Here is a 14,842-nt window from a genome sequence, read left to right on the forward strand (position 1 = left end):
AAAGGGCAGCACTCAAGCCTGAGTCCCAGACAGGACTCACTGTTCTGATGGGCAGCTGCCAAGCAGACCTGCTCCTTCCACCTGGCAGGGCTGATGAGGCACAGGGAGGGAGTACGGCTGAGAAAGTCCTGGCACGTCTGGGACTAGGTAACAGTTGTGGGGAGGTGACTTTCATGGACTCTGATAGAAAGGCAGGGCAGACTAGACAGGGAAAGAGTTAATCTCTGCAGCTTCTTGTGCAAGGCCCCCAGATAGGGTATTTGGAGAGCTGTGCAAATGGTGTGGAGAATAGTCCCAGCAGGTAGAGAGGGGCTTCAGGTGTATGGACTGATGGATGAAAGAAGCAGTTTGCTCCAATGAGGATGTCCTTCATACATACAGGGCGGAAGGCCATCATCCAGACCACGCCCACCACTGCCTTCAAAGAACCAATCTACTCTGCCAATCTACATCTGTTTACAGATGAGGAATTTGGGAGTCTGGTCAGGACAGAGAGCCACACAAACAATGGTGGGTCTACCCACAGCTGTACTCTGTCTGGACTGCTGGTCCTCAGATTCACTGCAGTCCTCACCAGGAGCCCGGAGCAGCCCTCTGAGGGTCTTATGGCAGAATGAAGGAGACACAAAGGACAAGACAGAAAGCCTAGCAAGTGCAATGAGGGAAGCCCAGGCCAACACACTTGCAGCAGAGGGCAGTCGGTAGGCCGGGTCTACTACCTGTCCGTTCTCCAGGATGGCTGCTGGATACATGGCGCTGCTTGGGCGGTCCCGGTGTGTGGGCAGCAGCAACATCATTTCCCGGGCATGGCGGTACTTATCTGGCAGAGAGGGAGAGCCTGTAACCAAGTGAGAACAATCACGCACAGATGACAAGCCACAGATGGAGGGCCCAGAAGGCAAGCATCCCTGGGGCCACGGAACCAGGGTAAGTGTCCCCTGTAGTTGGGGTGAGGATGAGCTCAGCAAGCGCAGGAGGAATGAAGCAGAGCCTGGTGGTTAGATAGTGGTGGGGCCTGCACCTGGCATCCCAGCCACGGCAGACATACTACAGGCTGGAGCGGTGTGGACCCACTGACGGCCCCTCGCTGTGCTCAGAGGCAGGTGGTGAGGAGAAGTGGGGACTGGAGCTGAGGCCCTAGAGGCCCCCTGCATCCGGCATTGGGAGATAGGTGTGGCCGGGATGCTGGGCTCACTCAGGGTACCCAGGCCAGCTTACAATGGAGCCACCGCACAAAAACAGAGACACTCAGATAACATAGCAGCACAGTTCTAACTTGACCCAGTGTGTCTCCACACACTTACCTTCTCCAGACACCACTGGCCCTGTTCTCAGCTGGCCTCCTACCACCTTTTCCCAGACTCCAGGCTCCCAGTGCCTGGCCTCTGCCTTCCTGGCCATCCTACTGCAGACCTGGCCAGACTGGCTGGGGGGCCAGGGCCCTGAACACGGAGGGCTCTCCAGGGTTTCTCACTCTAAGACCGCTCTTCAGTGAATTCAGGGGGCTGTGGAGCTAGTCTAGGAGTTGTGGGGCTTTAACCCAGGCTCTTGAGTTGACTTCGTTCATGCTCTATTCTTATGATGTCTCTGTGGTGACCCCTCTGGCCTGAGGGGCCATTACAGAGGCCAGACCATGCCAGAGGTGGTGTGGCTCAGTCCCTACTGAAGCAGGCCATAGCTATGGGCCCAGGAATCAACCAACAGTCCTCAAGGGGACCTTCTTCAGAAGTAGTAAGAATAAACTTGCTGGCTTTCCCTGGGGATACAGAATTGAGAAAGCCCTCCAAATGTGCATCACCCACTGTGCCAGACACAGCATGCCCATTTCAAACTAGTGGGGGTCTTCTGGACCCCTCATGGGAGGGTCACTGGACCCTGGCAGCCCGGCAGCCTCTTGCTGGTTCAAGTGACTGAAAGTCTTCGTGGTGTTCTCTTAGTGAGGCTGGAGAGCTGAGACCAGCCACGGGGTCCACCTGAGAGGTGAACCTGTAGCTCTGGAGGATCTGTGTCCCTGAAAACCAAGCTCTCCAGGGCCTTTCCTTGAGTGTGCTGTGCAGACACTGTCAGAGCACAACTTAAAGCGGTCTTCTACAGCCATCCTGCCCCAGGAGTTACCAAAAAATTCCTCTCGTACTCATTTTAGTCCAAGAAGATGAGGCTTAAGTACACCGAAGAAGTCAGTATAAAATCAGTAATGCAATTATTATTTGTGTAGACTTCTTCCACACTTGGTCTGAGTGATACTGTTTGTAGAACCTCAAGGCTGGCTTTAAAATCTAGTCTTATTAAAAATATCCTTCATTGATAAGGGAATGAGTAAAGTATACTTTTTTGAACAACCAGGCCTGAATTGCTACTATTCGGTGATCTTTACTGGTTTCAGTATTTTCTTTTAGAACGTGTGCTCTAAGGTAACCTCAGAAAGATGGCTGTGTAAAGAAAAAAGGAAATGTCTCCTAATGCCACTGAGTTCTATAGTGGGAGCCCTGCTGGCCACAGCTCTGGACAGGGCTGCCCTCCACTTAGTGTGCACAGAGACACAGCCCCTTTGCACCAACTCGGTTACATCACACTCAGGCGTAATACGCATCCCACACCAGACATGTGGCTGGAACATGGTATACTGCCTTGCTCCGGTTGGCCATGGTCCCTGACCTCACAGATCTCAGTCTGGCTCACCAAGCCAACCCCAGAGCTGTACAATACACGCTCTGGGGCTAGGATGGAGGGAAAGCAGCCTGCAGGCCCCAGGGACTCTGCTGAGGATTTGTATCCATGTTATGGAGGCCCCTCTGGTGCCAAAACAAAAGGGTGCTATGTGCTACCACCAGATCTTCTAACTCTACCATCTCACTTCCTTCCCCCTGCCCTCTTCCCATGGTAGGAGAGAGTGATGGCTACTGTGCATGAGAACATTTAAACACCACAAGGGCTTCTGTGTCACAGGACCTGAACTACCTGAGCTGTAGTCTGGTAAACCCCGTAGAGGCTAAGTCTCTGCATGACCGAGTGAGTTTATTCAAGATCAATCATAATCCCCGTTTCCTAGCCTGCTCAGTCTTTTGACCACCAGGGGGTGCCGCTGCCTTACAAGAGTCTAGACTGTGTCTTGCGGGCCTTTCACCTTGAAGGTTTTCAAAGCAACAAAAACTGCAGCTGAGTGTCAGTGGGTACAGCGAGGAGAGCTATGGTGTCAGGACCACCCCTAGGAGTGGGGAAAGCGACTCCATCGCAAAGGACTCTCCTGATCACTTTCTCCATGAAGGCCTTCCCCTCACCCGTAACACCAGACACAAACCCCAGAGGATACTGTTCCCTCCCTTCTGTGCCCCTAGTGCATCTACCACTGCATCTACCTCATTTATCTAAAAACATCAGTCTTCCTCTATGACACCAGGTCACAGTCTTTATCTTCCCTCACACGTGGGCCTGACACATGCTGGGCCTGCACAGGGGCTGCTATCAGCCTTTTGCTATTGGATATTCTGGATATTCTGGAGTTTGGCCATTGTGATAGCTTATCTCCAGAGACAGCAACCATCGATGCCTTCCTTCCCCAAACACACATGCACCTCCTCACATCATGAGCTGGAGTCTTATTCCCCACCTTGGCATCTGGGTTGGCCTTAGTGACTTGATTAACCAACAGAATGTGACAAAAGCAACATTCTGGGACTTCCAAGACTGGGTGATAGGAAGTCTTGCCATTTTTGCCTGGGTGGCTTGGGGTGCTTGCTCTGGGGAAGGCCAGTTTTGTGCTCTGAGAAACTCTTAACTACAGAGAGAGGTCACACGTAGGGACTCAGGTTGACAGCTCCAGCTGAGCTCCCACCGACAGGCACTATCAACTGCCAGCCACGTGACCAAGCCATCTTGGTGTCCAGTCTAGTTGAGCCCCTGGTGACATCTGACTGCAAGCCAATGAGAGACTGCAGCTGAGAACTGCTCAGTGAGCCCCATCAACCCACAGAACCATGCGAGATGACCGTAAATTGTTGTTTTAAGCTACTAAGTTTTGGTGGGTGGTTTATTATGCAGCGATCAATAACCAAGCCATCTGAAATAGACGGATTACTTCCAAACAGAACATAATTTCTATTCTACTCTGATGGTGCAAGAGCCGGGCAGACTCCTCACTGAGTACTCATAAAAGCTTGATGAGTGGATAGATCAGTGAATGTTAGCTGGAAGGACAAAAGTGATACCAGCCAGCCTTGAGGTCCCTGATGGTGTCTCTGTCCTCTCCAGGGCACCACCTACAGGAAGTGTCTGAGCAATGTCAGAGTGGAAGTGAGTTAAAACATCCCTCCCTACTGCCTCCTGTTTTTATCAGCAATCATGGTTCAGAGATCTGACTTCAGCAAGAATACTCAGATAAAGACTTAGATATGGCCGAGTATATAAGAGAGTTTTCAGGTTAGGGGAAAACCCACACAACAAAAATCTGTTTCTGCAGCTCTATTCAGGAGCATTTACCTTAAGACCCATTGAACTCCAGTACAGCATTCGTGGCTAACTTCACAGGGTTTCCTGGCTTTATTCCCAAAGCCATCTTTCAGTGTGCCTTATAACACAGATCATGTTCCTTCTTTATATGAGCAGCCCTCACATACTGATAAATCTTCAGCATGTTGATCTATTTTTCTTAACACTAGAAACACCTGCTTCAAATGCTGGCTCCCCTTTTCTAAGTGCCTTAGTCCATGTTAGGAAGGCCATCATGGGAGTGGAATGGGCATCAGACTGAGGGCTGGCGAGTCTAAAGACTTGTACTCCAAATCAACCTGGCCGTGAACTGGGTGGATGGTCTTAAGCCTCTCTCACTGGACCGGTTTCCTCCACAGGAAATGAGGGGTTGGGCTAGACGCTTCAGGTGAAAGTCTGTAACTGCGCCTGCTGCAACCGTATCCCCTTCTGCCATATGCCAAGGCTTTTTCCAGTTGGCCACTGCCTCTCTCTCTCTCTATCATTTCCACTGTGGACCTCTCAGGTTTGTGTGCTTTGAAGAAAGACGTTTTGGTTTTTTTTTCCTTAATGACCTTCTATGTCATGCATTTGTGCAGTTTCTCTTTGTCTTCAGTATAATGAGAAGAACAAAGAGACTCCATCCCTTTGAAGTCTGGAAGCAACAGTCAGTGACTGGCTGGTAAACTCAGATCACTTACTCTTCTGTTACTATCCTGTGTAGCCAACCCTGGGAAGCATTAGACCTTAGTCACCATAGCTAATTTCCATTCCACTGCAAATGTTTCTATCTAAAAGGACAGAGAATTAAGTCTCACTGCAGGAACTAGAATGAGAATGTGAAAAAGATGCTGGCCCTCAGAGAACAATATTTATCCAACTGAATAAGAAATCAAGCAATAATTGGCAAAGTGAATAGCTTTTTATAGAGCCATCTCTCCTGAGAAAGCCTTTCCCAACTGAACAAAGTTTTTTTTTGGTTATTGTTACCATTTAGAACATTGTTTTCCAGGATTAATTTTAGTCTTCAAATTTAATTTTCATACTTTTTCATCATGTTTGCTTACTCAAGACAAAACTCACTTTTGCCTTAACTTTGAGCTTTATTTTTGCAAACACTTCATCTGAGAAGAACTGAGCTTTCTCCCAGGCTGTGTCCTCTTTTGAGGTGGAGATGTGAAGGTTAGCTACCTCAGGGGCAGCACCACTGCAGCCACTGCCCAGAGCAGGGTCTGAAGCCAGCCAGAGAAAGACATCTGGAGGTAGGAACCCTTAGTCCTTAGTGCTGAAAGTACAGGTGAGCATTCTCTAAGTTACAGGGCCGCTTTCAAAGACACAGCCACAGATGAGAGGAGGACAAGAGGGGCCCATGAGGCTCTCTCCTCTCCCTTCTGCAAGCAGCGCCCTGCCATCCTTACCTCGGGCACTGGAAGGGGCAGAGGTAATCATCTGGGATGGTGCTGAGTGAGTGGAACTCAGGCTGGAGGAAGAAGGGCTTGCCTGGGACGAGGACAGAACAGAGACGTTGGTGACTGAGCCCTGGTACCTGGGGTTGGGATACGCGAGCTGCAAAGGGAGAAAAATCAGCAGGATAGAGGCCAACACTGTAAGACTGGCCTAGAGTTGGCTTCTTCATGCCATGAGGTGCCCAGACCCAGAGTCTGTACCCTGGCCGTGTTGCAGGTCAGGCTGTTGGCCAGCACTAAGGGCCACCCATACCCCCCAAGGAGCAGGGCTGTTGGGTCGACTCTAGCGATGCTGTCCATGGAGGAAGCAAGATTTAGCCATCAGGGATGCCAAGCAGGAGGGCAATTTGGTAGAGGAGCTATCCCGCAGTATCTCTAAAAGTAGCCAAGATTGAAGCTAGATCTCCTTGTGAAATAAGGCCTGGGAACTGCAACATGGGATGGTGTGGAGGGAAGGCAGCTTTGCGAGCTCTGGCTGTTCTGAATTCAGGAACTAGAGAACTAGGTAGGGATGCCAGCCCTCACACCAGACCAGCCAGCAGAGAGGTGAGTCCTCCAGGTACAGTGCCCTGGCCATTTTCCTCGGACAGCTCTGGTACCTGCATATGGTGGTACAGGTCCTCGGGAGCCTCGCCCATGGAGCTGTCACCCAGCATCACCACATTTCCTGCTTCGCTAGATGTGTGTGAGGACAGAGAGGATGATGAATGGCGGCCGGTGCCCATTAAGTTCATGGGGCTGCGAACAAGAGTGGAAAATAGGAAGGAGTCAGGCCTGGAGCTGAGGAACCTTGCTAGGTGGTGAGGGGAGAGTGATGGGGTGTGTGCAACAGTCATCTCCAAGCCCCAGTCATCACTGGTTTAGACAGTTCCATTGCTAATGCTCATACCCACCTGAGGCCTGAAGAGTCCTGAACCCCACCCTGCTGCTCAGGGGCCCCCAATCTGGGAGGGCCAACAGTCGCCTGGCATAGCCTCTACTTAGAATTAAGTGGTTTATGGCCACTCAGTCTGATGAGATCAGCAGTTTCTCAGGAGGAATGAAGGAGATACGCTGAATCAGATCAAGGGTCCCAGGTGCCCCTTGCAATGGCCTGTTACCCTGAGCCAGCACCAGCCCCCTGCTGGGATCTGCTCGGCAGTTGGGGTGTCTTCCTGGTTTGGGGAAGCTATCAAAATAGCTGGCTGGGAGCCATCTGTTGGCTTCCTTCCACCTCTGTGGACACGGGCTTGCCAGCAGTTCTCTTCTGTCAGCGCTACGCAGCCCCCATTCACTCGTTCCTTCCCATTTGCTGAGTGCCCACTCTGTGCTGACTTACTGCTCACACTGGAAAACAAACCCAAGTGGGGGCTCCTCTCCAGGCGCCTCCCCTGGCCTGGTCTTCCTGCCCTGGAGACTTGGAGTCTCCTCAGTGGAGCCCCAGCGACCATGACTCCTGGGTGCACAGCAGGCACACCTCAATGTCCATGTTGTTCTCCTCCTTAAAGCCAACTGGTGATCCTCACTCCCCCTGGGATCAAGTCCAAAAGCCTGAATGAACAGAGCCCATCCAGAGCTGGTCTTAGCCCCCTTCCATGCCCCAGAATCCTACACTCCAGCCACCTGGCTCTACCTGTAGTGCTGACCAGACTGGCTTGTTCACATCTTGAGGCATCTGCACATGTTGGTCACTTTGCCTGGGCCTTGCTCCATCACTCTCCTAACCCCAACTCTTTTCTGCCTAGCAAACTTCTACTTATCCTTCAAGACTTACCCAACTGCCTCCTCCTCCGTGTTCCCACAACACCACGTATACCCCTCTGTCATCCAGGATGACTGGATGCAGTGTGTGGATTCTGTGGCAGGAGCTGCGTGTTTGCTGTGCACATGGGTGAGAGGGCATGCAAATACACACAAGCACTATTTTGGACTTCCTTGCTCTGATCTCTGACATTCAGACTTACCTTTGTGGAGGGGACTCTCCTCAGTCCTAAGGTCATACCTGTGCCGGTGGGTCATCTTGATGCTCTCGGGGCTCATGGGACTATGGGATGCTAGGACATTTCCCCGTGGGGTGCTGGTGCCTGAACATGCAGGACTTAGCTTGTCCAAACCCGGAAACTCCTGCTGAGAAATGAATGCACTTTCATCAGAGAGTGAAGAATAAATAAGTAATTAAGGGGTGAGAGGGAAGAGCAGGCTGGGGATAGGAATGTAAAAGAAAACAAAAGAATCATACACTTCAGCTGAACCTGACCTGCTGGCTTCTTTTGGACAGTGACCCCTTCATGGCTAAAGCACCCTTCTAACCTCACCGCAGCCTAGACCAGAGGGAAGCCCAGGTCGACCACCTAGGAGAACATCTGGAGTAGGCTGAGGCTGGTCTGAGTTCATAGGAGCATGTTAACAGACTTTCTCACTACAGAGTAAGTAGAACAAGAGTTGGGAAATAGAAGAGAAAGAGCTGATCAGCAGCTGTCAGTGCGTGCGCACCTCTTACATAAGGACTGGAATTGGGTTTTATTGGATTGCTAGATGGCCCAGCTCTAAGTTACCCAGTCTATGGGGAGACAGGACACAAAATCCTGATGCAAGTAACTGAAAGACAGCACAGTTCTATTTTAGCATAATTAAATTAAGTATGTAGACATCTTGGCAGAAACTTTTGATCCCAAATCCTCCTAGATGACAGCACGTTGGTTTGTGTCCCTATTTGCAACTATGAGGAAACAAAGCACAACTGCCAAGGTTTCCTCAAGTCCTTCACAGTCTGTGGGCCCTAAGTCCACCGGGGATGTTTCTGAGCTTGGCTTGAAGAAGCAGGAGTTTTCCCATCCCTTTTTTCCAAAGTACGCAGAAGGCTGAAATGTGTTTCTGCAGCTAGGGAGGACACCTCCAGGTGTGCCCTGGAGACCTTGACACATGTAGGCGAGCATCCTGTGCTTCTCTCTGCAGTGACCTGACAGCCTGCATGGTAGAGAGCTCCCTCCTCCCCTACACCCTCTTCCCGCAGTGGCCAGGCCCAGCTCACCTGGGTCACCTGCTGTGATGGGGAAGTTTGTACACAGAGAGACTAGCCAAGCTGGCAGGAGACAGAGGGGAATGAGAAGGAATGGAATACCCATCAGATTCAGACACAAGCTCTTTACTGAGTGCACATCCTAATTTTAAGGGGAAAACATAAACTTTCCCTGCATATTTCACTTTGAACTATCACAGGGTATAACCATTACAGCAAGGAGAAACTTCAGGTTTTATGAGCTTTCCAGAGGGCCCACTTCTCAAACTACAGACAATCTTTTTGTCTTTTTACATTTCATGTTGTCCTTACTTGTGCAGGACCAGGCTGAGACCCACACTAGGGCTTGGAGAGACTGAGATGACCAGAATCTCCAGCAGCCAAGCACAAGGCAAGTCAACAGGTCAGGCCCACTGAGTCTGAGTGGTCCAGCCTCCCCAGGGCGTCTGTGGCCAGTGGTCATCCCTGAAGGGGAACTTCTTGTCCATGATGGCCTTGCCCAACACCAAACAGCTCTACTTCCTTTGCCTCCTTGCCATTTCTTTTTTTTTAATTTAAATTTTTATTTCTTTAAAACTTTTTTGATTGAAGTATAGTTGATTTACAATGTTGTATTAGTTTCCGGTGTACAGCACAGTGATTCAGTTATATATACATATTCTTTTTCATATTCCTTTTCATTACAGGTTACCCTGTACAAGCCACTGAATGTAGTTCCCTGTGCTATACAGTAGCTAGTCGTTCATCTGCTCTGTCCATAGTAATTTGCATCATCTCCTTGTCACCTCTACCTAGTGCGCCTGGGCAGTGAGAAGAGGGTGGCAGGTAATTGGGCTCACACCCTTTGAGATCTGACAGCCAGCCTGCTGGGCAGCCTTCTCTAGAAAACACTTGGAGTCAGCCCTGTGGTTGAAAATGAGGCAAGGGTATGTGAACAGGAGGCTCATAACCATCTGAACTCTCATCTCAGCCAGCCAGCATTCCCCATAAAACCCTTGGAGGGAAAGCAGCCTTGGAATACAGGCCCTGCTTCCACATGTGTGCATCAGTCCTTGAGTCAAACCCTGCCATGGAGACCTAGGAGTCAGGTCAGAGTCAGAGAGACCTTCTAGGGTCTGGGCCAACCCCAGAACCTGCCTGACCCTCCAAGAGCAGCCAGTACAGAAGCACTACTCACCTGGGTTTTCTCAGACATGAGCCTGGGTCACCACACATGACAGAGGAAAAGGGAGAGACGGAAGGCAGGGAGTTAGAGGGGAAGGGTAAAGAGAGGGAAAAGAGAGGGAGAGGAAAGAGAGGGGTGAATATTGGAAAGGAGAGAGGAGAAGGAGGGAGATGGGGAGAGAAGGCTGGCTCAGGCTATGCCTTACCTCGTAAGTTCTTGGGATGAAAAATAACTCCAAAGAGATCCCTGCATGTGGGCCATATACTTTTAGCTCTTTTCCTCCTCATATGAAAACCTCTCTTCACCAGCACAGCACACTGAATAAAAACATTCTCTGACCCTGAATCTGACTCCTCCCTAGGGAGGGAGTGAGCAAGGGATCCTGGGCATCCTTCTCCTGGATAGAGCAGACACCCTGTGCCTCCTGCTCCCCTGCGGTGGAACAGCTTTTCCTTCACACTTGCCTCCTCTGCTCCTCTCACTTCCCTTCCTTTGACTTGCTGCACAGATCTGGAGGAAGGGACACCTGGTTATACTGCAGCAGGGCAGGACAGGGACCAGCTTACGTGGTAGAGGCTGGCCCGCATCATTTGGAACTGATCAATCAGCTTCTTATGCAAAGGGCGCATTTCTGGGTGCACGAACTTCTCATGAACTGCCAGCCCGACGCCAAGGACATGGACCTATTAGGGTAACAGACAAGGCCACTCTATTAGCCAGGAAGAAGCCCTTGGTACTATAGCCATCCAGTGGTGCCTGGCCTTTCCCTCCTAGACACTGGCCTCCAACTCCTCTAAGACAGACCTGTTCGGTTGTTTTTTTTTTTTTTTATTGAGTTACAGTCAGTTTACAATGTTGTGTCAATTTCTGGTGTAGAGCACAATTTTTCAGTCATACATGAATATACATATATTCATTTTCACATTCTTTTTCACCATGAACTACCACAAGATCTTGTATATATTTCCCTGTGCTATACAGTATAAACTTGTTTTTCTATATACACCTGTCAGTATCTACAAATTTCAAACTCCCAGTCTATCCCTTCCCACCCCCTCCCCACTGGCAACCATAAGTTTTTATTCTATGTCTATGAGTCTGTTTCTGTTTTATATTTAAGTTCATTTGTCTTCTTTTTTTTTTCAGATTCCACATATGAGTGATATCATATGGTATTTTTCTTTCTCTTCTGGCTTACTTCACTTAGAATGACACTCTCCAGGGACATCTATGTTGCTGCTACTGGCATTATGTTGTAATTTTTTTATGGCTGAATTGTATTCCATTGTATAAATATACCACAACTTCTTATCCAGTCATCTGTCGATGGACGTTTAGGCTATTTCCATGACTTGGCTATTTTAAATAGTGCTGCTATGAACATTGGGGTGCTGGTGTAAGACAGACCTGTTCTTGCATGAGCTCCTTGAGCTGGCTGATCTTCTCAGCATCTCCTGGGTGCTTGGTGATGTAATCTTTATCAAAGAAGGCCTGTGAAAGGAAAGGCCAAGTCAGGAAGACTCTTCCCAGGGTTACTACTTAGAGTCTGAAGGTGCCACCTGAAGGGAAACTGGGCTGCCTCTTTACAGATACACACACCAATGTACCTCTAGTTGGCCTGCATGAACCTCCTGTAATCACAGATGTGTTTTTTGTGTCTAAGAAGGACTGCAGGTAGCCACGTCATCTAAGCCTGAATGCTGGTTCCAGTCCTTCCTGGAGCCTGGATGTCCTGGGTAGGGCAGGCAGGGCTGGTGGCCAGGGTGAGGAGGCAAGTCTCTTAGCTAGCCCACAACTCACTTCTTCTAAAGCCCAGGGCTCCTCTTGGAGGCCACTTAATATCCTTCCATAATCAGATGAGTTACCCATCTGCCAGAGTTCACAGAGTAAAAAGGTAGAAAAGGCCCCACAAGAGAGCTGTGCCATGGAAACAGGGAGTGGTGGGGAGCTTAAAGCCTCATCCCAGGACCATCCTCAGTCAGCTGAGGCACAGCCAGGAGAGGGCTTGTCCTAGGAGGCTGGAATCTCAAGAAGCAGTGCCTGAGATCCACCTTTCCAGCCACACTGCCTGTGTGGGTTGGGTCTAGGGCCGAGCTCACCTCTTGGTAGCGGGCGATGCCTCCGTTGACAGCTGCATCAATGACGCCATTCAGGCACATGCTGAGCAGATTGATGTTGCCGTGCACCTGCTTGTGCTGATACTGGCTGATCAGGGCCCGCAGCTCCTGGTTCTTATTCTCAACGACCTGGATAGCATTCTCCAGAGGACTCACCTCCACCTGGGGGCACACAGCACATGGTGGTGTCATCCCAGGCACAATGACAACCCCTCCCTCGTTATGGTCCTGAGAGCAGGGACCTATGATCTGTGATGCTGATTTCCTTGTTCCTGTGGACTTGAGACTTCCTGAGCCCTTTCTAATGTTCTCATCCCATTTGTAGGCACTTAGAAGTCCAGTAAATAGTGACAAGCACCGGTTCTGAAGTCAGAGAGCTCTGGCTTCCTGGATCTCAGAGTACAGATTTAACATTTGTAAATTGGGAGAACAAAAACACATGCTGCCTAGGGGTGCTGTGAGGATTACATGAGAGAAGGAAGGGGCACAAAGCCTCCGGCACAGGACTGCCTGTGGCAGCCTAGGCAGGCAGGTGGCCAGAGCATTCTCTTTCTACAGTCTGTAGAGAAAGGCCCCCAAAGCAAGGGCTAAGGGAGCCGCTGAGAACATCAGCCCCATCTGAAATGTGGCTCACCAGTTCTCTCCTCTCCACTTCGAACCACCGAGAGATGCCAGGCAAGCTGTGGGTCAGGGTCAGAGTGGTGCGCTCGATCCACAGGCTCTGTAGGGAAGGCACAGGTAGGTTCAGGCCATTAAGCAATTTTTACCACACCCCGCCTGCCCGAAGGATGAGACACTGATGAGTTCCTGAGAAAGTGGGGCTTGCTGCTGGCCTCACTATAAACGCTGTCCCTGCTTCCCTAGATTTGTTCACCTTGAATTCATTCTCCTTGTCCTTGGGGCCTTTGTGAAAAGGCCTGTCGTACCGGAACTTCCTCACATTGTTGACGCGGTAGAAGCTCTTAACACGATCCGGGACCCTGTCCATCTGCAAGACGTCCACATAATCTGGAATGGGTGTCACTGCATAGATCTGCAAGTCTGGGCAGGAAGTGAAGGAGAACCCCAGACTTGAAAGAGATGGACCTGAGTAGCTGACCCCTGTCATCTCCCCAAAGGAGAGAAGGACACCACAGCTCCTGTTCTCTAATGGTAAAAGCAGCATTTCAAAGGGAAGATCAGACCCAAATACAGTTAGACCAAATCTCCCTGTCTGCCCTGCTCCCTGCTCCAGTAGTGAGTCTCCGAGCACTCAGCCATGGTGAGATGTCAATAGCCAGGTGCTCCTCAGTGCCCCTTTAAGAAAGAAGGGAAAGGGTTCAGGAGAATGCAGGTGCCTACCCCACAGGAATGAGAAAGTTGCAAGGGCCTGGGCCTGCCCACTCACTGTAGGTAAACTATATTCACCACAAAACAACCCTTTAATAAAATACTCTCTGGGGTCTCTGGAGAGAGAACACATAGGACCCCACCAGCCCTCCTTTCTCTGGAAAAAGCTTCCCAGTCATGGTGACAGTCATGAGGTCTCTAAGAAAGCTGTGAGTGAGGGACAGGGGGCAGGCCAGTGTTTGCATTCAGACTTGCAAGTGCCACTAAGACAACAGGCACTCCCCATCTCTTTCGCACTCCCTCTGCCCCAACCCCAGAGCTGTGCCTCAGTCCTCCTGACAAAGGCTCCGGGTAACAAGAGGTGTACATGGGAGTGGAGCAGGGCACAGAAGTAAGTGGTAGCATCCCTGTGGCAGGAGTCCACAGTGATGGCTGCTGGCTGCCTAGGCAGGCCCTTCAGAGGGCAGGGTGAGGACGAAGGCGCTGGCAGGAGCCAGCCGAGAGCTCTGCTAAGTGTGGGTCCGTAATAAGGACACATTCTGGTTCAGGACTGATGGGTGACCTAGCCTGTAAGGCTGACACCATGGCAGAGGGGCAGCTGTCTGGGTGGGTTGTACCTCCCAGGGCCCCAGCCCTCCTTCCCCGACCAAGTGTCAAAAGATACACTGGGCGTCACACTGCAGGATGGCATCATCAGGGTGGTTGGGGTGCTGCATGGCGACGGCCTGTGGGAACTCGCTGAGCATCCTCTGCTGGAAGGCCTCCAGCCTCTCGTAGTCGTGGCCACGGCACACATATTCTTTGTTCTGCCACAAACAGGAGAGCACACTCTATGCCTTGCCTGCAGCCCCCACCCCCTCATCTCACAAGCATGTCCTTGGAGCCTCTGTGGCAGGCGTGGTGCACAGCACTCAGTCTCTGCCCCTTAAGGGAAAATACGGTCAAGAAGGGAGAGGGAGAGAAGGGAGAAGTGCACTGTGATGTGGTAGTCCAGGGTGGGAGGCAGGGCACAGGCTGCAGGAGGCTCGCAGGAGGGAGGGCACCTCACTCAGGAAGGGATTCAAGGTTGCAGGGGGGGAAGTGGGATTTTGGAAACAGACAGGCCTGGAAAGGGTCCAGAAAGGTGCACCTGGGTTAGCGTAGCAGTGAACGGTGGGGGGCAATCTATGTGGGTACAATGACAACCAGGGTAACAACAGCCAAGACAGGAAAAGGCACAGCTAGAAAGAAGGTGCTTATGGAGAACGGGTGGGAAGGTGACCAAAGAGGCCTGCAGGTGTGTGTCGCAGGGTGCTGCCATGGG

The 14,842-nt window shown here is 50.8% G+C and overlaps 1 protein-coding gene across 11 annotated transcripts in view; it reads right to left on the bottom strand.

Annotated features, from left to right (window-relative positions):
- Window positions 1-14,842, bottom strand: part of DOCK3 (dedicator of cytokinesis 3) — a 299,439-nt gene that overhangs the window by 8,924 nt on the left and 275,673 nt on the right. For 5 of the 11 annotated variants that reach the window (XM_031470426.2, XM_031470421.2, XM_031470420.2 and 2 more), the window contains 10 exons: window positions 14,204-14,345; window positions 13,085-13,251; window positions 12,845-12,931; window positions 12,193-12,372; window positions 11,501-11,584; window positions 10,660-10,776; window positions 7,912-8,036; window positions 6,530-6,668; window positions 5,883-6,030; window positions 720-838 (listed from right to left, as the gene is read on the bottom strand). In XM_031470426.2, the coding sequence (XP_031326286.2) occupies window positions 720-838; window positions 5,883-6,030; window positions 6,530-6,668; window positions 7,912-8,036; window positions 10,660-10,776; window positions 11,501-11,584; window positions 12,193-12,372; window positions 12,845-12,931; window positions 13,085-13,251; window positions 14,204-14,345 (1,308 nt within the window). Of the gene's footprint in view, window positions 1-719; window positions 839-5,882; window positions 6,031-6,529; window positions 6,669-7,911; window positions 8,037-10,659; window positions 10,777-11,500; window positions 11,585-12,192; window positions 12,373-12,844; window positions 12,932-13,084; window positions 13,252-14,203; window positions 14,346-14,842 lie in introns of those variants that run through there. The other 6 variants (XM_031470425.2, XM_031470418.2, XM_031470423.2 and 3 more) reach the window with 5 other exon arrangements.

This window comes from Camelus dromedarius, chromosome 17, assembly GCF_036321535.1.
Source record: "Camelus dromedarius isolate mCamDro1 chromosome 17, mCamDro1.pat, whole genome shotgun sequence".
In the NCBI taxonomy this organism is placed as follows: Eukaryota; Metazoa; Chordata; class Mammalia; order Artiodactyla; family Camelidae; genus Camelus; species Camelus dromedarius.